Genomic DNA, 26,998 nt, shown 5'->3' with positions numbered 1-26,998 from the left:
AGATCTATCATCTTTGAACCTATAGTTCCCCTGTTTAAACGTTAGAGTTCTACCAGATCTATTGGGTTAGACTACATGTATGATGGAGCGTGCGATAGATCTATTCATTTTTTTTTTTTTATTTATTTGCAAATCCTAAATCATATTCTTGGGGAATTTGCATAACATGATTGATATGAAAAACTTCTCATTCAATGGGACTAATGACATTAAACTGACCCAGCAAATGTCATTTCAATTACGGCCTTATCATAATTTGACATAAATGAGAACTTAGAGAAGTTTTTCGCGGAATTATACATAGAAAAATAGGCCTACTTGTCGATCAAACGCAAATGCCCTAAAGTTACTGATACTAGATTAGAAAAAGTCATTCCACTTCAATCATTGATTCATGTGTAGACTTCTACTTACACATCATCTGGATCTGGATTCCTTGAAGTTGTTGACTTGGCCAGCTGGGGTTGCTTGATTGGCGTAAGCCGTGGTAACACAATTCCACCGTGCATGTCGTAACACGAATTTGCACATTCTAAATAAAAATTCCTGCAAAACTGTTCATGCAACTCCAGCAAGTGGAAAGCAAATTTTTTATCGGCACGCTGACGCTGAAGCCTCCCCCTCTGGTCTCTTACTAAGTCTTGTCCTCCAGCTAAGAACACGTCTCTCTGCGTTCTCCACTCGTCGATAGCGTCAAACAAGTAGATACGTTGCCTCGAGTTGGACGGCTGTTTGATCTCCATTGTGAGGTTTCATTACTAAACCAAAGCCAAGGCTAAGCCGAAACAGTACAGCACTTTTTATTGCAAACAGTACACGCATACCACACACAATATTGATATTGACATACCGGTACCGACGACTTTCTATCAACTTTGTTATGTTACGATCCGGCCCAACGTACTGTAAGCTGTACGCATGCAGCTGACGCAGCAGACAACATTGCACGATGAGATCATAACAACCTGCCATATGACCATATGCATTGCAACTTGCTATACATGAAGCTTAGAGTTTTAATATTTCTTCATCAAAGCATATTTATAAATACCAAATATTAAACAACGTAATATATGAATAATTTATGATATTGTTATATAATATTTTCCGACATTTTGAAATATTATTGCTTAGATTGCTGAAATTGGCACCATAGTGCAAATAAGCAGAGACTGGGGCCAGATACGTACGTACGTACACCCGACAGCTCTCACTACTTGTTGTGTCGCGGACCGGGAGAGATTTTCATGCGCATGGCTGTTGTGCGGTTTTGTGCATGCACCCATTCGGCCCCATTCGGTAGGTATTCGGGCGTCCATGTTGAAATTACAGTGGACAGCTCGCATGGCGCTCGTGCCCCATCTGGTTTTCGCTGGTGCGCTGCGTAGCGTCGTGTTCGGCATTCGGTACGTACGGGGGTACAATAACGGGAGGAGCAGCTTGTCGTGCTTTTCTACTGAGCTGCGAATCGCCTGCGACGACCGGCTGCCTTTGATATTAATAGTTGGGCAAAAAAAAAAAAAATGCCCAACTTTTAACCAACACTGGGCAACATACTGTCAACACAACTATTAGTTAAAATCTGCCCAACTGATGTTGGGTAATTAGTTTGCTATACGGTTGGGCAAATTAAATTGCCCATCAGCTGTTGACCAATCAGACTTTACCCAACTTTGCAATTTCCCAACCGTTGGTTATATTTTGAGTTGGGCAATCATTTGCCCAACCAATTTTACCCAATTAGATATTGCCAAACTTTCATTTGTCCAACTATTTAGTAAGTTGAATTTTGGTTAATCAAAAATTTTGTGTTTAATTATTTGATATATGGGTGTTTACCAGAACATGTGTATGTCAAGACATTGTTCATATCTAACCTATCATAATCCTACGGCTAGTCGTAAAGCCTATACCTACAAGTACATCTAGGCTTAGCCTACATTCTAGACCTAGTTACTACCAGGGATATTTCATTCACATTTCATTTCAGTTCATTTTTATTTCATTTCCGGCCAAAGCATATAATATGACAATTTCATATAAACAAATTAAGTACAATGTAACTTTTACATTTCCAAATGAAATTAAGATACACGTCATTTGTTTACATGAATTAATAAACATACTAGTTGAAGAAATACAGGGACAAAATGTGACTGAACACATATATAGGGACATTTAGTTGTAATGCTTCAAGACATGGTTACCATGTAGATTACACTTTTATTATAAAAATATGAAAATACCTCATCAAAGGTACAAGTTAAAATTGTGAATATCACGGAAATAATATTCAGTAAATTTCCAATACATTTCAGACATTTCAGAGTTTATTGAAATCATAAAAAACATTAAATTAAACAATATTTTATCTTTTTCAAGAAGAGAATTTGAAGAGTTTATGAATATTTATGAGCAAAGAAAAAAAAAACAGTAGAAACCAATAGAAACCAACTGGTATCAACTGGTATCAAAATTTCAATGTTTTAGTTACTGGGTTTTAATCTGTAATGAAGTGGTAAGCAAGTCCAGTCAGTTACATGGGTTTGAAATTGTGTCATCTAACTATTTGCACACAAACCGACACACACACGCACGTACAAACACACACAAAACACAAACTCGCAATATTGTAGGAGCATCCTGTAGTTTGCTCCCACAGACAGATACTCCCACAATGTTGATTTTTTAACCCCTCCGGTGTTGACGGAATAAAGGGGAACGTAAGAAAATTGTGTCAAAATACGTGTGTGGGTGTGTGTGTGTGTGTGTGTGTGTGTGTGTTGTCCCCCATCCCATTCCTAAAACGGAGAACACCCTATAGTAATTCTTGGTACCCCCTATAAAATCGTAAGGTTCGGCCATCCTTGCATACGTAGGCCTATACCACACACACACACACACACATACCGTCACATACATACACACATACACGCGTACACGCACGGACTTTTTTACTTGTCCATGAAAATTTACCAACTTAGGAAGGAACGTAACAAAATTATCCAAGTACTGGTAAGAAATACCCAAGCTTAATGTGCAAAATAATGTTGGTAAATTATGTAAGGCGAATTTCTACCCAAATATCAGTTGCCCAACAAAAATTACTCAACGCGCAAAGGGAATGCGTCACTTACACAACAGCGGGGCAAAAAGTACCCAACTCTCCATCACCAATTCTGTTGGTAAATATTCGCTCAATATTTAAGTAAAAAATAATTGCCCAATGTTGGTTTAATCACCTAAAAGCTCATTTGGGCGATAATTGCCCAGAATGATGATTCTTTTTTTAACTGCTCATGGATTAAGACAGGTAATGTTGGGTAATCTCAGTAAACTTCTCTACATCACTATCACAATATGAGTTTGAGTTTATTTTATTTATACACGGAAATAAAAGCCTGCTTTCAGCTGGACAGCTGTTTTTCAGCAAGGCCGTGTTTCACATCGAATAACAAAGTATACATTCACACGGCGAAAATGCAAACATATGCAATGATATACAATAAATAACAAACACTGAACAAGTTACAAAGAAGATCAATGAGAAAAAAGAAGAAAAAATTCAGATATTAAAAACAAAGAGAAAATCGATATATTTCTATGGACACATTAAGGGATTTCCGCTAACTTCATGATCTCTCTCGAGAAACTTTTGATGTCACTAATTCTTCTCAAATGAACAGGAAGGTTATTGAAAGTTTTACATGCAACATATAATGGGCTATTTCGGACAAAATTAGATCGAGGTTTTGGCATCACAATTTGAGTATTTGAGTTTCGTAGAGTGTAATTTTCAAATGATCTGAGTTGAACACTAGAAGACAAAGTTGTTGGAGCAAGGTTATACAACAGTTTGAATATAAAGATTAAGGCTTGATTTCCTCTTCTTTCTTTGAGTCGGTCGACCTGAAGAGAAGAATAAAGAGTTTCCCTATTGTAACGGGTGCCAACACCTTGCACCATTCTTAGGCATCTGTTCTGAATAACTTGCAATCGATGTAGTTGACCCGAGTGACCAGTCCTCCAGATTACACTACAGTAGTCCAAATGGGGTTGGATTAGAGCTTTGTATAACAACATAGAGGTATCCTTATCAATGTACTTTCTTATACGCTTGACTGCATGAAAGACTTTAAGCGTTTTGCTTCTAACGTTTTCAATTTGTGGGGTCCATGTTAGGTTTTCATCGAGAATGACCCCGAGATATCTGCATTCTGAAACTCTTTGCAGAGGTGTATTTTGAATGTTAAGATGAACATTCTGAAAATTTCGCAAATTCCGTTTAGATCCAATCAACATAAACTGACATTTGTTTACATTTAACAATAATTCGTTACTTTTAAACCATTCAAGAAGTGATACTAGGTCATCATTGATTGTTTTCTGTAAACAAGACGGATCCTTTGAAGGAAAATATAAACAAGTGTCATCTGCATATAGGGAAAGCGCACACTTCTTGACAGATTTATGCAGATCGTTTAAAGCTAAGATAAACAAAAGGGGCCCGAGAATGCTTCCCTGTGGCACTCCGCTTGTAACCGTCCTACTTGCTGACAAGTTTCCGTTTACCAAGGTTGACTGCTCTCTGTTAGTGAAATAATCACTGAACCAATGCAATGCTTGTGAGTCGAATCCAAGATATCTTAATTTCTCAATGACAACATCAAAGGAAATGAAATCGATCGCCTTTTCTAAATCCAGAGTAACGACACCAAATTACATTTCCATTATCAATTTGTTTACACATTTCATCTGTTAAATACCACAATGCGGTTAAAGTGGAATGACCAGGGCGGAAACCATGTTGATGCGAGCTGAGTATGTCATTTTGACACAGGTAACAATATATTTGATCAAATACAATTTTCTCTAATATTTTGGACATTACTGGTAAAATTGATATCGGTCTATAATTTGATGGGTTGTCTTTATCACCACCTTTGTGGATAGGTGTTACACGTGCCCTTTTCCATATACTTGGAATTTTACCAGTTTTCAATGACAGATTTAGAATGTGGGTCAAAGGTTCGACAATAAAATCAATAGTATCTTTTATGATACAGGCAGGAATTTGATCCAAACCAGTAGCTTTGTTCCTCGAAATATTTTTTGTAACATTCATTACATCATTTGGAGAAATTTGAGTAAAAGTGAACTGAGATCTAATCCTAGATAAATATTGTTGCATATTTTTACCAAATTTCGTATTAGACTCCTGTTTTCTTTTAGCAGCCAAGCTTACAAAATGATCATTCAAAGAGGCCGCTATTTCTTTTGAACCTTTAACTTCATTTCCCTCTATGATCAACTTTTGAATGGGAGTATCACTGTTTTTCTTTGGCATTATACGTCGTATTGATTTCCACATTGCATTTGTATCACCATTATTCCTTACAATGCTTTCAGACACATAAGCTCGTTTTGCTCGCCATATCATATCAGTTACAGAGTTTCTCAATCTCTTATATAATTTCCAATCCTCGTCGATTTTAGAGCGAAGGGCTTGTTGTTTCATGTGATCTCTTTCACGCATCTTACGTAATATATCAATATTCATCCACGGTGACTCTCGATGCCGTATTCTTTTCTTTCGAAGGGGGGCATGTTTATCCAATAGAGGAATAAAATTATGAGAAAATTTGTCATACGCACTGTTTGGATCTGACTCACCCAGTACATCATCCCAGCTAATCTTTTCTAAATCAGCCTTAAAGTCCTCCAGATTAAGCATTTTCATACTTCGGCAATATGTAAACTTATGGTAACCTTTCCCAGCCTTGGCTTTACCTAAAGAGCAAACGATCATATAATGATCACTAATTGATAACGGCAGTACATCACAGAATTTCACTTTATCCTTACAAGATAAAAACAACACGTCTATCAATGTAGCTGTCGACGGTGTGATTCTTGTCGGCTTGTCGACATATTGCTTCAGATCGAAATCTTCAGCTAAAAGTTGAAACCGTCTCGATTGACATGACCAAGGTTTCTTCATTAAATCACAGTTCAAATCTCCGTAGATTATAACATCTTTTGAGGAAAATTCTAACGACTGTAGTAAAGTTTCAAACTGATCAAAAATCGCATCGTGGGAGTTTGAAGGACGGTACCAATATACTATAATAATAGGTTTTTGCTTTGGCAAAAAAATTTTAATACACATAAGCTCTAGACCGTCAATGAATAAGTCTTTTTCTGACACTGAATTCAACATTTTCGTTGATGTAGGTCACAATGCCACCACCATTTCGATTCCTGTCTAACCTTATACATTGATAGCCTCGAATATCTACTTCAATATCAGAGATCGTGTCGTCCAGTCTGGTTTCGCATAATGACATTACGTGAATTTTGTCATTGCTTACAATGTGACGAATCTCGTCAATATTCTTTGTTAAAGAACAAATATTAAGATGAGCAACATTAAATCCAGGTAATGAGCGAATTTTATCAAATATATTCTTGGCATTACCATAATCATATTTACTGTGTAATGATACACCATCTGAGTTATCTTCAACTTCTGTTGATGGAATAAATCGAGGAAGTTCTTGAAAAATACACTTGTCGCAAACCCAATCTACCTCGGAATTAAATATATCTCGAGATGCTCTCGAACATTTTAAGTGACTCCATTTATCACATGATACACATAAAATAGCGTTTTGATCCCATTTCACATCTCTGCGGCAACTTATACATGGGTATTTGACATTATAAGGCATATTATATATATTACTATACATTTGATACACAAGAGATGCTAACGATCAGTCTCACATATTTTCGATGTCCAATGCAGATGAGATTCTGACTCGCTTGGCGTCTTTGTTGAGGGCGAAAATGATGCCGTCTTGTGTCCAGCAGGTCTTCGCCTTTCTGCTATTGACAAGCTTCCTGTAAAGTGCGGCTCGGCTAGCAGTTAGGTCCTCTCTGATGAAGATCTTGGGTCCTTGTATGTCCCTCAGTCGAGTGCGGGCTTTGTAGACATCGCTTCTCGCGTTGTAGCGGCTGAACTTGATGATAATCGCCCGAGGTCCCTTCCTTCTGGTTGTATCTGCGTACGATGAGGTTCGATCGTCCGGCGCGTTGCGATCTTCGGCGGCGCCATCCTGCCATGGACGTGGAGTTATACGATGGCTGCGGTCGATCGCATCAGGAGGTATTTGTAGGCCCATTTTGGAGTTGAAGAGATCAAGCAGCAGTTTGTCAGTGCGTTCATTTTGGTCCTCTCTGACGCCGTGTACTCGCAAGCAATTTCGCCTGCTGTACTGCTCAGCATCGTCTCTGTCGTCGTTGAGTTTTTTTATGTCTCTCTGCATATCCGAGATTTTCTTTTTCATGGCGTTAAGCTCATCAGCGTGCTTTTGAAGGTCCAAGGACACAGCATTATACACTTTGGACGTTACACGCTCTTCGAGCTTCGCAGCAATCACCTCAAAAACTTCGTTGGCAATCTGTTTGACAAGGTCCGGTGAGCGCAGAGAATGCCCAATTTGGCGTTCAATGGCGTCTTTCAGCGTGCTGTCGAAGCTATGGTTGCTTGACTGACCAGCTGGAGTTGACTCCTCGTCTGAGCTCAAGTTCGATTCTTCGGCCCCGGGCTCACCGGCGGGGGTCTTGTCCCTTCGCCGGTCATTCTCTGACAACTTGCCCCTTTGGGATTTCCGAGATTTTTCTTGAGCTTTTCCACCTGTAGGCATATCGGTTTAATGAAAAACCTATATTTCTAAGAAATGTGTCCTCATCCTTAGTACTCACGTCAAAAATCTCCAGTTGAAATGTCCTCAAAAAGGTGTAATTTATGTTTGAACAAGGACAAGACTTGACACCCAACTTTGACGTCACATACGCGCTGAAAAATATAAAAACGCGCTAAAAAAAATAAAAAAATATGATTAAGATGTGCATGTCTTGTGTGTGTTGCATGTTTAGTGTTCAAAACTATCCATGATATGTAGAGGAAACGGTGTAATCTTGCAATTATTCAACCGCATCTGTAGTCTTGCAGGGTTCATTGCTGGCACACCTGTATCGTACCAACTCCAGATACGCGGTAGAGCTGGTTTCGCTGTACAACAAGTTCAAACTGAGCTAAAATAACTATTATGCGTTTGTTTATTAGCAGGATAGAGTTGGGTTTAGATTTTGCGATTGACGAAAACCTGAAAATTTTCAGCACAAAAACAAAAAAGGGTAAAACCATCAATTGTAATCGATGTCTCCCCATTTATTACATGTATTAGAAGGAAATACATAAGAATTTCCGTTTTCGTCGGCCATTTTGGCAGCCATCTTGAATATCTCCAAACTCTTAACGAGTTGCATCATCCAGATTCGGATTCAGCACCCTCGAAAGGATAGGTTGGAAGCACCCTCGGAATAGGGTAAAACCATCAATTGTTTTCAATCTTCACCATTTAGAAGGAAATACATCGGAATTTCCGATTTTGATTGGCGGCATTGTGGCGGCCATTGTGGCAGCCATCTTGAATATCTCAAATCTTCAAGAATGCAGGAGTTGCATCATACAGATTCGGATTCATCACCCTCGAAATAGGGTAAACCATCAATTGTTTTCATTTTCTCACCACTTAGAATGAAAAACATCGGAATTTCCGATTTTAATTGGCGGCCATTTTGGCGGCCATCTTGAATCTCTCATAATCCTCAAGGAGGCAAGAGTTGCATCAACCAGATTTGGATTCAGCACCCTCGAAATAGGGCAAAACTATCAATCGTTTTCAATTTCTCACCATTTAGAAGGAACTACAGGGGAACTTCCGGCTTTGGTCAATTGGTGGCCATTTTGGCGGCCATCTTGAATATCTTAAAACCCTCTAGGATGCAAGAGTTGCATCATCCAGATTGGGATTCAGTACCCCCGAAATAGGGTAAAACCATCAAAAGACATCGGGTTGATGGTAAAACAAGATTCAGCCTCTGGCACCCAGACTCCTATACGTCTTTAAAGGCCGCGAAGCGTGACTTGAATAACACAATCATTTTCTCGAAGTTGGCGCTATAACTCATGCCACATTAGAGCTCATCGAGACAAATAAAATAAAAAAAAACGAGCAAACAGACGCATACACATACACACACACACACACACACACAACAAAAACAACAACGTGCACAAATTCTTCACAAACAACACAGAGAAAGAGAGACGAGAGACGAGAAAGGAGAATACCAAATTTGACATCAACTCAAGACAGATATCAGCTATCACTGGAAACATTCTTTTGTTCCTTATTACTGGAAAATTTGTGTCGTAGCGTGTATTTCTTGTATCTGCAAGTGGCTGTACATAGTTCAGCAATAGCACACAATACATTCGCACATCCGTTGTGAGAACTACGCACAAACTGCTCGAGACTAGTTAAAGGCTCCATTGTGTGATGAAAACTGATATTTCTTTCACTAGCTGTCCGCTCTTTGAAAGACCTCGCCAACAAGATCTGTTTTTACGAAATGCTTTCAGGAACACCTAATCTACTGAAAAATATTGCTTCCTTTTTGATGACGCTACTAAAGAGACTTTGGTGAAGACGCTGAAATTTTGTTTGGAAATCGATATATATTTTGATAGACAGCAAAGCATGGTATTATCAACTTAGTACATTGACTGTATTTCCATTTATTTTGTTCACAATAGGGATTCTTGCAGTAGAAAATATTCAAAACAAAGTCAATGGTAAGGTGCCGGGGGTTGGACAGGCGTATTAGGTACTTTGTTGCATTGATATAGTTAATGGACGATACAACACAACAAACACGAAGATGAAAATTGGGATGTGTGTGGCATTTTGTTGTGTCACACCTCTTTATATTGAGTTGTGTCCAGGCCTCCAGGCCTTGTAGCTATGACTGATATCTATAGTGTTCAGTTAGGCTGTCCCTGTAACCTACTTGTATGGTTGTGTTTTAACTCTTTATGTGCCATGGTGGAAAACCCCCGTGTGCCACATTATTCTTAGACACCAAAATAGTGCATGCGTTGAGAAAACATTCTATTTTTCAAACCTATATAACCTTTACAGATTTCTGTTAAATTGTAGACGAAATGAGCAAAGTTGAAGAGAAAGTGCCAAGCTTTGCATTGATGTAAATTCTATGGCAAATCTATAATTGCTTTTCTTTCAAATGCCCAGTAACTTCATGACTGTAAATGTTTGACTTTTTGCACCCAAAGTAGTGACAGAAACTTGAAATTTGCGCGCAAATCTAGTATGAAACACTGCTTGTTAGTCAATCACCACATAAGATGAAAGCTGTAGACGAGCGGAACGGAATCGCGAAAAACACTTTCATTGTACTGTGGCATTTGGCGGGTTTGTGCGTATGAGCGGAATATGCGAAGTTGGCACGCCGTCGACTGAGTCGGACGTGCGAACGTGGCACATAGTGCAAGAAAGTGTATACGGTCCAGATTTACTGATACTTACCAACTTTGTACTGTGACATTTCTCGTTGTTAGATGTTGTCAAATAGCTCTCACCACTGATATTTCGCGCATGTGTCTTGTTACATATTACATTTGTTGTTATTCCAGTGGGGTGATACAGCTAACAAATCAAAGAAAAGTACTTAGTTTCTTGATGTTACATGCTGTCTATAAGAAAGTGTTACACATAAGTTAGGCAGGACAAATTGACATCTGAAGTTGGTGCAGCATACTCTCAACTGCACTGTTTAATGCTCAATAGAGACAATTAAACTGTAACAAGGATTTAATTGAGGAAGTGGTCGTAATGAAAGGGACAACAGGATAGATATTATATTACTGCAGACATGCTTTGGGCTCTCGTTTTGTTGTTGTTGTTTTTTTTTCTCCGGAACAGTTGTCATTATATATATATATATATATATATATACATATATATATATATATATATATATATATATATATATATATATATATAATTACTATCATTATTATCATCATTATTTTTGTTATCATTATTACCCAGATATTGTATGGTTAATGATAAATAAAAATGAATAATGAGTGAGTTTTAGTGCGTGGATGCGAAAAAAAAAAAATGCATCAGGCCCTTTTGAAAAAGGATTACCCGACCGAGGCAATACTGACATCGAATCAAGCAATATTGCATTCATATCAAACGTTGTTAATACAATTCTCCACGACAGTCCCCATAATATGAGATGTCTCCCAAGGGGAATTCATATATAGATATTTTAGTGTGGTGTGCAGCGTCATTTATTTTGGCTGAGACTAAGAGCCTGGACAAATAAGAGCAAAACGTGTCTTTAGATGGCTGTGTGTGTCTGTACAGATTGGTATTTTGTGCCTCTTTCCGTGTTATGTCTTGTATTATGTTTCATGTCTTGTCTCTTCCATGATAGAGCAGTTGTAACAGTGTGTCCAGTTATCGCAATTAAAAGCTGAATTATCAGTTGTCTGTTCAATACCTTGCCAACACCTTTTACAACGAACAAGACAAAACAAGCTATAAACTAGACTATAGCAGGCACACCTCACTTCCCCCCCCCCCCTTAAACTCGCTCAAGATCACATTCTTTGCATTCGTTCTTACTCTATTTGTGCTTTCGGTGAATGCTGTATCCTGTATGAGATGACCTTACAAAGGATCATTAATATCAGACAAATCAGAGGAAATTGTATTTGAAAAGGACGTACAGATTTCGTCATGGGATTTTGGAATCTTTAATTTTTGACAATGACATATTATATTATAACAAAGTGACACAGTCACAGTCACACAAAGTCAAGCAAATTGTGCAAGGTGACGATGTTATAACTATGTCTCCTGTTGATCTGCACAAGAAGAAATATGGGCTTAAATGAAAATGAAATCGAGTTCTCTCTCACTCCTTAAGTGATATAAAATAATACATAAACAATGTAGTAAAACGTGCATGCCTAGTGTACATAAGAAACAATTGAACATTGGAAAGAAAAAATCAACAATCCTAATCAATATTGCTACCATTCCAAACGAAAATCAACATATCCGAGTAAACATCACTTATATTACATTCATATGTCACTTATATTACATTTCTTGTCCTAGAAGACATACACCTACCATTACACGCCTAGATAACATGTCGTAAATCCATAATCATAATAATATCAGAGTTGCAATGAACTTGCATGAAGCAGTCAGTAATTTCCTCTATGAAGGCAACAAAACGAGAATATGGTTTGGCGGTGGATTTAATCGTAAGCTTTGAAAAGTTTCTCATGTTATCATCTATCCATCCATTTGGTATTCTTTAGACAGAGTAGCCCTTTTCAGTGTACCAAATGTTCGTTCTCATCACTCTGCGTACATACAGGACAGTCGTAAACAGACAAAAAAACATTTAGTAAATAGCTAAAAAATAATATACATAGTATGATGGAAGTAATGGTATAGATTTCTAAAAGTATTACACCGTGCGAACTATTCTACATACAATCACTGAAGTCATAAAAACTGATGAAAGACAACTTACTATTTAAAATGCAACAAAAGACTAGTGTCCCAATAGAGAAACATGCAACCATGTGCCTATTTCATAGATCAACACCATCACTGCTTAACATCTATACAGCTCGACTCAACGCTTGTCAATCGCTCGATTCTCCTCTCCACTCAGTAAGAGACATGATTTATGACGTAGGCTCTACTTTACGACTACGACAGCATATTAATGATGTAGCTTTACCTGGGACCATCTTAACCTCTGCCTCACATTTTTCAAAACTTCATTCGAAATGCTTTCGCTGCTAGTGTACCTTCAACACAATAGATACTGGCATTATCTAAAGTCTTTTCTTATCCTTTGTCTGCGATTGTACTATTATAAAGACATTGAGTTCATTGTCATTATGCTGGTACTCTGTTAGAATGACGTCATGATTTATTGAAATTGGAACGTAGAACTATAACTGAACTGAACTTATGAAAAGTCTACATTCCCTTTCAAAGGTATTGACGTTTTGCAAGAACTGATGATTAATTGGTAGTTAATTCCAGAACTTTGACGATTGTTGAACTTTGAACTTTGATGTTTTAATAAAGAAGGAATGTTCTTGTTTAGAGGACTGACGTGCAGGTGCTTAACACATTCATCATTCATTGTTACACACAATTTTTCAGCTCTTCACTTTTTCTGCTACTAGTATTCCCATGACCATGTATAGAATATCTTGTAATATCTAAGATTTCTGTCATCAAAAAAGCGGGAAGTTGAAAGTGAAATTCTATTCTGCGGAAGTCATAAAGTACATGTATACTTTCTGGTCTCATCTTGAGTGTGTGTGCATGTGAATGTGTGTGTCTGTACCTTTAAATTATGATGTTTAGTAGCATTGTTAACCTTTTATCACGCATACACACGCCGTGGCCACGGTGGTGAACGCTAAGTGCCTGCAGGTTCCAACGATCATTACAATATTACTCTACGCCGTGCGCAGCGATGACATCGATTAGTGTATTGGCATAATATTGCATAACTATTTATTTATGTCAGTAGACCTTTATTTCTAGCAAAGCTAGGTAAGTTTTCTGCCTACGCAGATATTTGTGTTCTGAGTTTGTGTACAGCCGCATCGAGTCTATACAGTTCATAGCCTTTGATAAAAAAAAAAAAAACCGACAGAACAATTCTATCTCAGTTGCTATCATCTACTTCTGTACAACTTTCCATTGGTGTAATTAGTGCATAAAGCAAATCTAGTCATCCTATTGTCTTTGTAAACTTCCATGATTATTGCTGCAGAAAAAGAGATTCGGTAACCGGTGGATACACATACTATTTAAAGAAGTTACCGTCTTTTCTTAGAATAACTTTGCCTATCCCCCCCCCCACATATTATTTCAGCCCAGAAATATTTTCATAATTTTTACTCAAGTAGCAAATCGTCCACCATGAGCTGTATCTTAATGTATATTATATAACCCTACTTCATGTTTATCTTTACGTTCTTAGGGTTTATACTTGCTTGAGGCTTGAAAAGGGCAACGTGCTAATTTTTTACTTTATGAAATTGGTCTACCACTTGTTTAATCTCTGATTTTTCTAACAATATTATACTTGTTGTTGTTGTTGTTGTTTTTGTTTTTAGTTTATTGTCCGTATAGCTGTGTGTGTGTGTGTGTGTTTGTGTATGTAAATGTGCGTGGTCCTTTGTGAAGACCTGTCATTGTTTAGACCCTATTGTTTTCACCCACCCATTCACGTATTTACGTCCTATGTCTTCACCACCATGGCACGCCAACGTCTTTGACTGAGGGTTTGTATTCTCATAAACCCCGTTCCCATTTGCCGCGAGCGGCGCCCTAACGCCCCGATTCTGATAGAGTTGGTTGTTCAAACTTAACCCTCGCGGCGGCATGAAAAGTAATACGTCCTGATTCTCATAATCCAAGTCCAAAACTCTAGGCATGCTGACGCATTGACTCTGGCAAACTGTATCCGAAGGGGCAACAGATTTCGACCTCAAGTTCGGTTTTAAAGCCTTGTAGACAGGAACGATGAAAGACGAAGTCTGCAACTCTGTATAGGGTCTTTGAACATCTGCAGCATCCCTAGCAGGACCATTTCCCTTTCGTCTGAGAAAGATGAAAAATAAGAAAAAGATTGGAGAGACGTACGGAATAGAATTGTTTTAACTTTAGTAGAAAAAGAAGGAAAATAGAAAAGAAAACAAATGTCATATAGGATTTCGTAATAAGCCCACAAATTTAAAATCCTTCACTTGATCACTGTAAGTTGATCATGGTAAGTGTACTGATTGATTGTTTGTATCTCCTCTTTTCTCCTGTACGTTATACTTTTCATGGTTTTCATTCGCCTTTTTGTCTCTTCATGCCGTTGTATTTATCTTTTAAGAAGATTTCTTAAAATTGATGTCATGAACAGAAAAGGAGGGGAGAGGGGCAGTACCGACATTTGAGGGCTTTAGTGGATTTTTATTTTTTATTTTTTTTTTCGGACGTGGAGGGTTGAGGGATGGGGACTTCCACCCCGATTTTCCCAAAATGTCACATTGATTGTTGACACAAAGCAAAGTCATGTGCTCCCTTTTCGGGGTTATTACATAAGTTAAGTCATTACGTGCATTCTTAAGAAGAAAGCACCACATGTTCATGCAGTTTCCGACCCGGGCAATACTGCTAAACTTTTTTATTTTTTTCGCAAATATAGGGCAAATTTTGGCATCTAAAATACCGCGTAGCGAAAAACATTTTTCAGATTCTCTTGATAGACCTTTTCATAAATCCATATTTTTAAAGTCCACCGATACAAGTGAAGTAATAAATGCAACAGTTTCTCTTTAATGTAGTAATTCGTGTGGTTTGGATGGTATGTCAACTAAACTCCTTAAACAACTTACATTTATGCATCTCCCCTATAGCATGCCTGTAGCTAACGTTTATAAATTATCGCTGCTGAATGGTTCTCATCCCGATTTATTTAAGGTTGCCAAAGTTATTCCAATATTTAAAATAGAAGACCCTAATTTATTCAGTGATAACAGTCCTATATCCCTATCATCCAACATATCAAAATTACTTGAAAAAAAAATATTTACAAGAGATTATACTCATTTTTAGATTGTTACGAATTACCTACCAAACCAGTATGGATTCCAGAAGAATTACTCTACAGACTCTGCTATTATTTCTCTTTACGATGCCATATCCCAATCATTGGCCGAAGGAAAATGGACATAAGCAAGGCCTCTGACCCCCTGGTTTACTAGCTATCTCTCCAAACGAAGTCAATACTGTTGTTTTTAAATCAGAATCCTCATGCAATTTACCAGTTAGATGTGGCGTCCCACCAATTGCCCACAAGGTTCGATTCTTGGACCATTCTAATTCCTCATATATATTTACGATGTTGTCCGTTCTTCCTCAATATCTTTTATTCCCACACATGTCTTTCCACAGTAGTTGACACGTTAAACAGTGAACTTAATAAAGTTAAACAATGGTCTGATAGCAATAGATTGTCAAATTATTGTCATTTAACATAAATAAGACACATTTTATTCATTTTACAACAAAAGAGCATACCATATGTTACAAATTTAACCATCAAAATTGATTCTCTACCACTTGAGCAAAAGGATTCCACTAAATTTCTCGGCGTTTATATGAATAGGAATCTTATTAGGAAAATAAAGTCATCGGTATTCTCTATAAACGGATTAAGATTATCTCTAACCTCACATACTCTTTCTTCTTTAGAATTCACTTGTACTTCCACATATTTCTCATTGCAATATAGTCGGGGGGAATAGCGCTACATTGAACACTAATATGGTTTTACATTATTTACAAAAGAAAGCCCTTCATATCTGTACGGGTTCCCACTTTCTTGCCAACACGGGTCCTCTATTCCATCAACTCGACACTTTAAAAGTATGTGATATAGACTCTACAAACGGCATCTGTTACGTTCAAATTTGTTTCTTATTTGTTACCATCCCTATTTTTTTATAACATATTTGTTTATAATAGAAATGTACATAAATATCCAACCCGAATTTCTGACAATTTTCATGTTACTACTCCACGAATATCCATAAATCACCGATCAATCAGTCACTAGGGGCCAGATATGGAATCCCCTACCGGATCACATCAAACAGTCCAAATTGGTAAGAACATTAAGACAAAGTTTAAGAATTACCTAATTTCGTCGTACAATCATTGAATAACTTTCAAATCTCCAAAATACACTGAAGGCCTCACCACTTTCATGCACTCACAACTCGCTGCACATACAATCCACCTCGCACCCTTCCCCCCCCCCCCCGTCCCCACCTTCCCATCCCAACACTCACCCTGGATAAACATTACCTATATATATTTGTTTACTGGGCTGTTTCCATCGCTCTCAAGCGTAAGCTTAAAGGATACAGCCTTTTTCTACAATTGCTCCCCTTAGATTGTACCTTTAAATTATTTTTCTTTATCATTACTATACCGTGTAATTTGTATTAAACAATTGTCAGTATTTTGTATTCATCAACTTTATCAATTCTTCTTCAAAAATCCTATGATTTGAACAAAAGAAAAATGTATTTGTTTGTATATTACGTTTCTTATGAAATTGCATAGATAAATGAATATAAAATTACTTTAGCTTCGAGGAAAAAATGCAGTAAGTTATCAAGTTATACGTGTGTAGAATGATCATGCAGGAAGCAATAAGAAATATGATGACATTATAAAGAAGAACTGTTTTCTCATATCTACATTGCCGCAAGATTTGCAAACGCCAAAACTTACTTTTGAAGTCGGAGAAATAGAAGTATGATCACGACGATGATACACGCAGCGCTGGATATTACGCCACCAATTATAGCACCGGTAATAGTCGGCAACATCATGGTGCATGATTCCACTGAAAGTTTGGGAAGGAAGTTAGAAAACACGAGGTGTTAATACTGGACGTCGTTTGTACACAGGGGTCACTACAGGTCCGACATTATAGAGACTCGGTGTAGCAGCCATTAAGATACTGCGAGTAAGAGGATAAATTTGACTCCTCATGTGCACAAAAGGAACATGTAGAATACCACAACGAAAAAGTGAATGTTTAAATAACTTCTGGCACGAAGCAAGCGCTTGATAAATTTGCTGTGTCTGAAGTAAATTCGCCTTTCCCGAATGACCACACACAACTGTGTATAATATTGGCATGCATTGACTTCACTTCTCTGCAATGGGGAGGGGTGAATAAAAAGGGAAGGAGATATAAGTTCAAGAAAAGTTTGCCCGCAAAATAAATTTTGCAAAGAGGTCCATCACAGAGTGCCATAACTTTTGTTGTTGCCTCCTATATTATCGCTTGATTTAAAACAATTGATTCCCAATAAAAGTATTGTTTACCCAGATTATTACAATGATTCTGTTTCATTAAATTTTAACATTTAGAAATTGGGGATTAAAGCCTTTCCTCTGATAATAAAGAACCTTGCTAACATTCTTAGAACTACCTCATTTCCTGACACAACGAATCGTGCCGGCTACTTTTTCAATCTTTTTTGCGTAGATTCAATAATATGAAAGATGTATCAATATGCAATACTATCCCCACTCCCCCCCCCCAAAAAAAAAAGTATATCTGAGTATTACTAAGAAAAAAGAACATTAGACACCATCATATTATTTGAATGCAGGAACTGTATTAATCTATTCGTGATGCACAGGATCTTTACTTTATGTTTCTCTTTTCATTAAAATACAAAAGAATATTTTGAAAGAGAGGGAAACAAACAAAACAAAGAACAAAAACAACGTTTCAGGGTTGATGTAAGCTAATGTTGGCAGGATCACATGCTCATACACTTAAATCTCAAGATTAACGGAAGCGCAAAGTTATCTTCAAAATAAAGCTGCAAATAAGTAAATAAAATAATGTTAACTCTGAAAGCTTTGTCTGAAAAATATATTGTCAAAGGACATAAAGCAATTGGTCAAACCGCATCTTGTCCCAATGCATAGAGCGGTTTTCCCAAGCGTTTCTGCAACAGAAATTAGGCTTTTTTTAGGCGTTGTGCAGATGACATTTTAACAGCCCCCTAATCAGGCAAAGTAACAAATTAATGCATCAAAATGTACAAGGCATCAAAGGTATCAAAATATTCTTAACTATTTGTTTCTCCTCGCAATTATGCAAGAAATGTTAGAATGAGCATATCTTTAACAATAATAATAATGGTAATAATGATAATGATGATAATAATATTAATGATGATGATAATAATAATAATAATAATAATAATAATAATAATAATAATAAACGATAATACAAGCACTATAAACACTACCTTCAGGTGTTGAAGTGGAAATATCCGAAAAGGACAGCGGAGCGGTTGATGTAGTTGAAATTTGAGAGGGACAAGAACACGAAGTTTCTTGCTTTGTACTGGTAAATGGAACTAGAAAATTGAAAACGAAAGTAACAAAAAGGCTGAATGATAAATTGTGTTAACCATAAAAAAAAAACAGTCAGAAACCATGACGATGTATACCAAAATAATGATAATGTTTTGGGCTACTTAATGTAATCGTTTTTCCCTTGATGACCTCTACTAGGCGCAATTTGTCAAAATGTTATACCTTGTTATACTTTAAGCACGGAGACAAAGGTTATGTTTTTTTCTCAAAAATCCTCAAATTATGTTTGAGAAGAGACACAAAAATGTGTTGCTCTCATTTTTTTATTTATTTTTCACCTAACCATAACGCGTAATCGACAACATTTGCGTTGTTTCTCCGCCATAGAATGCCAATGTCTGAGACCCTTTATGAAAACCGTAATAATTCTTAATTACTTTTCGGCTTTATTAATGAACTATAAATATTTTCTCACTTACAACCTGCTGTATCATACAGCATGAGAGCCTACCAACTGTTATCATTAATTCATTTGTAAATAAACAGATTTTGAGCTGAATGAAGGAAAACTTTTATTTATAGGCCTATTGTGTGCTTTCACCTGATGTCCTGATTTTTTTTCTAGTATAGAATTGCCCTCAAATTGGCCTTCTACATGTGGCACAACAACAGGGGTCGATCCAGGAATTCCGTAAAGAGGGGGCGAGTTTACAAAATTAAAGGGGGCGTACGCACCCCCCCCCCCCCCTATTTTGTTTCTATTATTTTTTTTTTTTTTTTGTTTCAGCAAAAAATAAAGGGGAATGAGCGCCCAGTGCAATCCTCCCTGGATCCACCACTGCAACAATAACTATATCCATTAATAACACGAGGAAGATTGGTCGTTAATGGGATTACTTACCTTCGAAGAGTGCAATAGAAGATGACCCGCCGCAGCTGCTCCTTCCAACAGTGGGATCACTGCTGCCGCTACACTTGGCCTGGCAGGAGTCGTCGCCCTGCTGACGCTGTCCGACGATGGTGTTTTGACAATAGCACTGGTTTCCGGCTAAAAGCCCGTAGTATCTGTACTCCGTTGACTGGCAGAACTTTTTGCAGAGGTCAATTGTCATACTTTCATCTTCCAGGTTCTCCCGATGGTTCACTCTGTGGTCCTCGAAACAACCTATATATCCACTCTCTTATAACAGGAACAACAATTGAGGTGGAAACACAAAACCATTGATCAACTGAACATGAAATGTTTGCATTTTGAATATCATGCTATTGTTACGTATTTAGTATGACAGCCAGGGGGAGGTTTCCAATACTTAAATGGCCGATCGCTGGTGATCCCTGGTGTGCTGCTAACGACCCATTGGCATTGGCGGAACCAACATCTTTCCGTATTTTATCCTTCAAAGACTTGGTATGGAGTAAATATCGATACCGTATATACTTTTTCACATGTGCCATCATTGAATGGCTTTCCTTCTTTTCACGGCATGCTATTATGTGCATTATATATATATATATATATATATATATATATATATATGTATGTATATAATTAACAACATGGAGTTAATGGTGGACATATAAATCAAAGCTGTAATAGATGTATAGACCTATATTGTTTGTTGTGTAAAATTACAGTTGAAACGTAAGAGATATGTTGTATAATCTCACTGCTATATGTGTTTATGTAAAAAGAAAAAAAACAGGGACTAGGCCATTTACATCGACAAAGCGGCAATTAATACGTCTTTCAAAGCACCAACTAAAACTTGCTGTTTTTTGTTCTTTTTTTGTTCTTTTTTTTGGGGGGGGGGGCAGTGTTAGGACTTGTTCGATCGAGTTCCCGTCTGGAGGCTTACCGAGGCTGTAGCATTTGACCCAAGCAGGAAATTGAGACATACGACGATTCAAAGAGATATCGCAGTCGCTCAGCTGATTTTCTGCGAGGAGATGAAATTATGTAAACGTTTAAAGGATGGTATAGTATTGGTTGAAATGAGGATTGGGATTTTAACTTCTTGCGAGATACTAAGAAACAGCTCATGAAATGCTGCAGAGCATACAATTCTAAGAGGAGTTCGAATTTCATTTGATTATAGCTATCCTAATAAAAGGCGGGTCCGGCCTTTTATTAAGATTCCTTTGTTTTGTATACGTCAACCATTTCAAAACCAAATTCCATTAAATAAACTTTGAAACCCTCTTAGAATCACAAGGTCTTTCATATTATGTCATGAGAGGTTTTTTGTTTGTTTGTTTGGTTGTTTTCTTTTTATTTTACACACATAAAAAAGTGGAAACCTGAAGCCTCATCTCAATCAAAACTATACTACGCCTTAAATGCCAACTTTCAAACAGTAGCGTTATTCTTTGAAAACTTATGAGAGTTGAAAGTGAAGGGTGAGCCGAGGATTTTGAAGAATTGAAAAGGGGCCTCTGAGTCAGACCTTATCACATTACTCTACAATAAAAGGGTTGTAGAAAAGCTGCTGAAAACCCACTTTCCTATTCATATCATGATCCAAAACTTTACAAATAATGTAGAAGAAGAATAGCTCTTTCAGAAAATAATGACAACTCAAAATTGACTTGACTGACCCATTTCACCTGTTTTGTCTCATGACGTAAATCAAAGGGTGTTACTTGTTGTTGATGTTGTGATGCATGATCACATATTTATACAAACTGGTAATGCATTTTCAGCCAGTCTTGTGAAGAAATGCATTTCTCACCACTTCCTTGGCAAGTGAAGGTGATATTTGATCGAGGGATGTCTAGTGGCTGGTTCCTACAGCCACGGTTGACTCCGGGAAATCCTAGCTGTCTGCAAATGACGATCAGGGTGTCGATGTCGTCTAAGTCGTTATGTAAACTCAGTGTCCGCCATTGCTCGCCTTGCATTATTTCCACATGACCCTCAGATGACCCGTCCTCACCGCCTAACCTGACGGCTGTGAAAAATGAGAAGGAAATTCTTGTTACATCGCAACGTTATCAACATTTCATAAAAAACATTTACCAAGCATACGTCCTCAGCACCCTGCTATACGGCTCCGAGTCCTGGGCAACATATGCTGGCCAGGAGAAGAGGCTCAACACCTTCCACCTCCGACTCCTGCACATAAAGTGGCAGAATAGGGTGACAAACGCAGAGGTCCTCAAACGTTCCGGCATTCTCAGCATGTTTTCGCTCCTCAACCAGAGACGCCTCAAGTGGTAGGGTCATGCGCGTCGAATGGAAAAAGGTCGCATCCCGAAGGACATGCTAAAGAGCTATAATTGTGAGGGGTCTCGTCCCGTGAGAAGGCCGCACCTTCGCTTCAAAGACGTGTGCAAATGACATCCACACCAGCACATGGGAGAGTGCAGCTGACAATAGTCAGTTGAGAGGCGCTGTCAGAGAGGGCGTCAAGTGGGCTGAAGCTGCAAGACACGTACAGCAGACCGACAAGAGAGCCAGGAGGAAGGCAAGGGCAGCTTCAGTCTCAGCCCCAACGGACTTCATCTGCTTGCACGCGCTCCTGAGAATGTCATTCACGACTAGGGACTATACATCCACTCAAGGCGGTGCAAACTTCTTGCCTCGTGCTACGCCATCGTTCCTCGAGATGAATGGATGCCAACCATACCCCCAGGTCTTCGAACACCATTCTCTGCTTGGCCGCTCCGTTACCTAGCACAAATATTCCAACTCCAAGTTTTGCCCCCCACCCTATCGCGAAAAACGGGTCGAGGCCGCTGGCTTTCAGACCCCTTTTACAGTGCAGGGCCTGGCCAAGCCGCGGCCGAGCCCGTTTACAGTGCCGGGCTCGCTCCGGGCTTTTAATTCAAACCTTTCAATATTTTGTCGTAGTGGCGCTCTCCTTGTAAACAAAACGACTATTATTTGAAGCGCGCCGATCGCAATTTGGTACCGCATTTGGCCCACTTTGCGTTTACAGTGAGAAAAGGCCGGGCCGCGGCCGAGACTACCTCCAGAGCTTGGCCAAATGCGCGGCCGATTTTGGTACCGCATTTGGCCTTTTGCGCGTTTACAGTGAAATGAGGGCCAGGCTCTTCCGCGGCCGAGCCCGGCCTTTTCACTCACTGTAATTGGGGTCCAAGATATTAGTAAAGGGTGTGTGTCTGAGTGAGGTCGAGTGGTAAATGTAATCGGGATTGAACGGTTGAGTGTCTGTTATTAAATATCTCGCGGAAGATTGATGTTCTTGATTACTTTCATTGAAACGTTAAATTCTGGTCAGTGTAGAAGACTCTGCCGAATCAGAATCGGACAGGAACGTCAAATTGCGACTAATCACGCATTCACGTGAATGAAGCATTTAAAACTTATACGCGCGTGCCTTTGCTCATAATAATAACTACGTAGGGCCTACTGTGTTGATAGTGAAAAAAAAACAATATATATATATATATATATATATATATATATGCTTCCGAGTGGGCAATTTAAGGTCCTATAATTCACCCTTGTTTGAATAAGCACTTTGGCACATCAAAATGAAGACATGTAGGTAAGGAGAAAGAAAAAAAAATAATGGAACTTCTAGCCATATTGCAATCCAAAAAGGAAAACAACTATGGACAAACCTCATTAAACAAACGTATTTTGAACTTTCTTTGAAAAGATGAAAGAGCTTGGTTTGGTTTAAAACTAGGGGTGAAAAATTACGTATTTGGGGCTGCCAGGGAGCATTTCATTAAGAGTTTTGTCAGATATCTTTTTTTTTTTTTGACAACTGTTCTTAGCTACCGAAATCCTTGCATCAGACTGGCTGAGAGCAAATTTGTCAGACAAAAAAAAAAATTACTAAACGATTGATGAAATGCCCGAATAGAATTTCTTGACATCTTCGGGTGGTAAAACTTAATGTCCTGTTTCAATAACTTCGTCGGCCGTTTCACGAACCGACGTATGTGGTAAATTTCGAGCAAATCTTCACTTTGAGGTTTTCATATATTCTTAATGTACATACTAAGATCTACATAAAAACACCAGGAAATATGAAAAATCGCTCACGTCTCTTTGAAAAAGAGGCCCTGTAGTCGAGGTGAATGTTTCACGAACTGACGCAAAGCAATGCGTCTATGGGAAATAAGCGTGCGGCGTAACTTCGCGCACAGCGAAACGACGTGGACAATGTTTAGCACAGGACCCTCAAATCCTGACACGTCAAGGCGGCAAAATAATATGACTCTACGGCTGACAGTGTGTACAGTTGCTATACAATCAATGAATAAAAATTCCGTCCGCCAATGCATGATACATGTCCGCATTATATTGCACACAATGTGTTTCGCGCTGTACAACTCGAGTTCAACTTAATATTCAAAATATATAATAAAATTGCTTCATGCATTGGAAGAAAAGTGGAACTGAAGAACTCTGTTTCGTAACATCCGTAAACAGGAATAGGTCTACGTTGAGATAAATCCACTGTAAAATCATGTTTCTGTTTATTAGATCTTATTGGGTTAACGTTGCTAAAGCTTGTTCTTGTGAATCTAGTTTTAAACACACCGCACAGGAAGAAGGTAAACACTTTTTTGTTTTCACTTTCAGGTTTATATTTTAATGTAATCAGTACCAAACAATATACCTTAATCATATCAAATTTTAGCAAACTTTGTACTCTTTTTGTAGGCCGAGGCATTAGGATAAAATTCGACTTTTTATGCATTATTGAGCAAAGAGTGGGAAAATGGACAATCTGTCATTGCTGTTTATACCATATGTAACAATGGAACCAAAGGATCAAGGTGGAACAATGGCTCGATCTTTGAGTTAGATGCAGACTTGACTGAAATTTTTAAGTTTTGGCGCAGCAAGAAGACTGTCTCTATTGTTGTGTCACGGAAGAATAGTGACGAAAAAAGAAAATACAAAGAGAAAGAGATTATCAATTTTTTAGCATAAAGACAGAGCACTTAAATTACTTCTTCAAGAGAGTAAGGCGAGTACGATTACTATAAATCAATGTCGGTCGAGTATATGATTATGAACATTTCATACTATTTCAAATCTCTAGAAATGCTACGTTTAAAAAAAAAGATGACATAATTCACGACTTTTGAACGGATTGACTGACTTCACAAACTTCAACGGAGTTTTCTTCCAATCTTGTTGCATTTACTCAATTAACATGTTCTGAGTAGTTCCCAAGAAAACCAATGGGCAGGACTTCCCGAGGGGATAATCATCTGCTTTCAAAGATCTGCTTCTCTAATTCTTCTCTAGCATTGCTTATTTCAAGATTTATTATTCTTTGTTATCTATTTTCTTATTTATTTTTTTTTTTTGTGATGTGAGCCGAGTCCCGATTAAAAATTATATTTTGGTATAACAGGTCCTGTTGTGACTCCATTTAGTGCTTGTCAGGAGCAACATTTTATTTATCGTATATCAGTAAAAGCGTTTCAATGATTTTACTTATTCCTTTCTTATTGGCTGCTTACATGAGTAAAAAAAAATGGAGTTCAATCATATTCAATAAAATACACTGATTGATTTAAATCAAAATTGTCCTCAGACGGGAATTACAGGGTTCTCAAAATAATTAGGTATGTTTACTTGGCTAGACCCACGGGATAGTCCACCAAATTGCAAAGACTATATAACATGGGCATAAAGATACATTCCTTTTGTTTTTATTTATGACAATTATGAGAAATATTCTTAAAGAGGAAATCCCCCTTACAAATAATGAACTTCAAAAGAGAGAAACATTCCATGCAGAACAATGAAAAAAAAATGACAAAAGAAATTCGGATAAGAAATGAGGCAGATAATTATGACAGTTTGAATTTTTTTTTTCGAAAAACATCGGATTATTTTCCTGACCTGCTCCAGTCCTTATGAATATTAAAATAAACGAGTTGATGATGTCATAGCCTAACAATTTCTCAAGTATGTTATGCATGAAATTCGGAAAAATTATTATTTATAGCTAATACAAGAAAAAACATGTTCCCATACCAAGATATATCAGTGTTAGAATCTGTTCTTTTTTTTTTCTTTTCTTTTTTTGGTGTTTCAACGCAAGTTTCGTATTTGTACTGCTGAAAAATTAGATTTGTTTTTTTTTTTCATTTCTGTATGTGAAATAAATAAGAAATTGTGAGGGCATGACCTCGTCAATTTTCTGTTTTGATTTCATAACGACTGGTCAAGAAGTGTTTTCCGGGGGGAAGAAAGGTGAAATTTCAAAATGTCATATCTTCCTTATTTCTTATCCGATTTCTGCCATTTTGTATTGATCTGTAGGGAATATATTTTTCCTTTTATTTCTATAAAACTGGGTCTGAAGGCAGATGTCTCAAAATAGGATGCTGAACAATTTCGCATGAATATGGCTATATACCTAATTCTATTTACAAGAATTTTACATTTTCTTGTGAAGATATCGGATTTCATGATGACAATTGATGGCTTACCTTTTTCACTTTATTCAAAATATACTCTTAGAGATGTAAATTGTGATTAATGAAAAGCGACATTAGTGATAAAACAAAATGAATCTGATACGTTGTAGATACATCTAGTTCGTGTAACTATATTTAGAAGCATTACTTCATTGTAATCAAGAAAACAAGATGCTAGAATTAGTTCACCGACATGGTTTTAACGCCATTGGTGCCAGTGTCTAGCAATTATTAGAACTTCACAGAATGAAACAAAAATAGCAATGACAACAAAGCCATGATACCGCACTTTTTTTTTCCGAGTTCAAACACATTCAAGAACTATAATCTCTTCATCACAAGTCATTGCATAATTTATTGCCCATAGGTGGAGATTCGCCATAGATGGGCCTACAAGATCTCAGAATGCGCGCTACCAATATAGTCGTACGCGCGGTTACGATGATTCCGTACAAAATGCTGAAACGCACATGCAGCGCCCCATCTGCGTCAGTTCGTGAAACATATTGGCGGCAGTTGTAACGAAAAACACGGGAGGCGTTGAGGGATGCGTCAGTTCGTGAAACGCGCAAGCGCGTAAAACGCAACATTTTCATTTTCACGAACTGACTTACCAATGCTTACATGTTTGCTTTAAGATATTTAATAAATCAATAACCAGATGAACTTCAATCTAA

The 26,998-nt window shown here is 37.7% G+C and overlaps 1 protein-coding gene across 1 annotated transcript; it reads right to left on the bottom strand.

The window, feature by feature from the left end:
• Positions 1 to 6,782: 6,782 nt before the first annotated feature.
• LOC140234083 (uncharacterized) lies at positions 6,783 to 7,709 on the bottom strand. The gene has a single exon (XM_072314163.1). It carries the CDS (start codon positions 7,707 to 7,709, stop codon positions 6,783 to 6,785), a length of 927 nt encoding a protein of 308 aa, XP_072170264.1.
• Between the last annotated feature and the right edge of the window lie 19,289 nt (positions 7,710 to 26,998).

Source organism: Diadema setosum, chromosome 10, assembly GCF_964275005.1.
Source record: "Diadema setosum chromosome 10, eeDiaSeto1, whole genome shotgun sequence".
Taxonomy (NCBI): domain Eukaryota; kingdom Metazoa; phylum Echinodermata; class Echinoidea; order Diadematoida; family Diadematidae; genus Diadema; species Diadema setosum.
This window is presented reverse-complemented; position numbering and strand designations above follow the sequence as displayed.

Excerpts from the sequence above, each read along its gene's own strand:
- LOC140234083 (XM_072314163.1), bottom strand. The coding sequence starts at position 7,709 with ATGCCTACAGGTGGAAAAGCTCAAGAAAAATCTCGGAAATCCCAAAGG.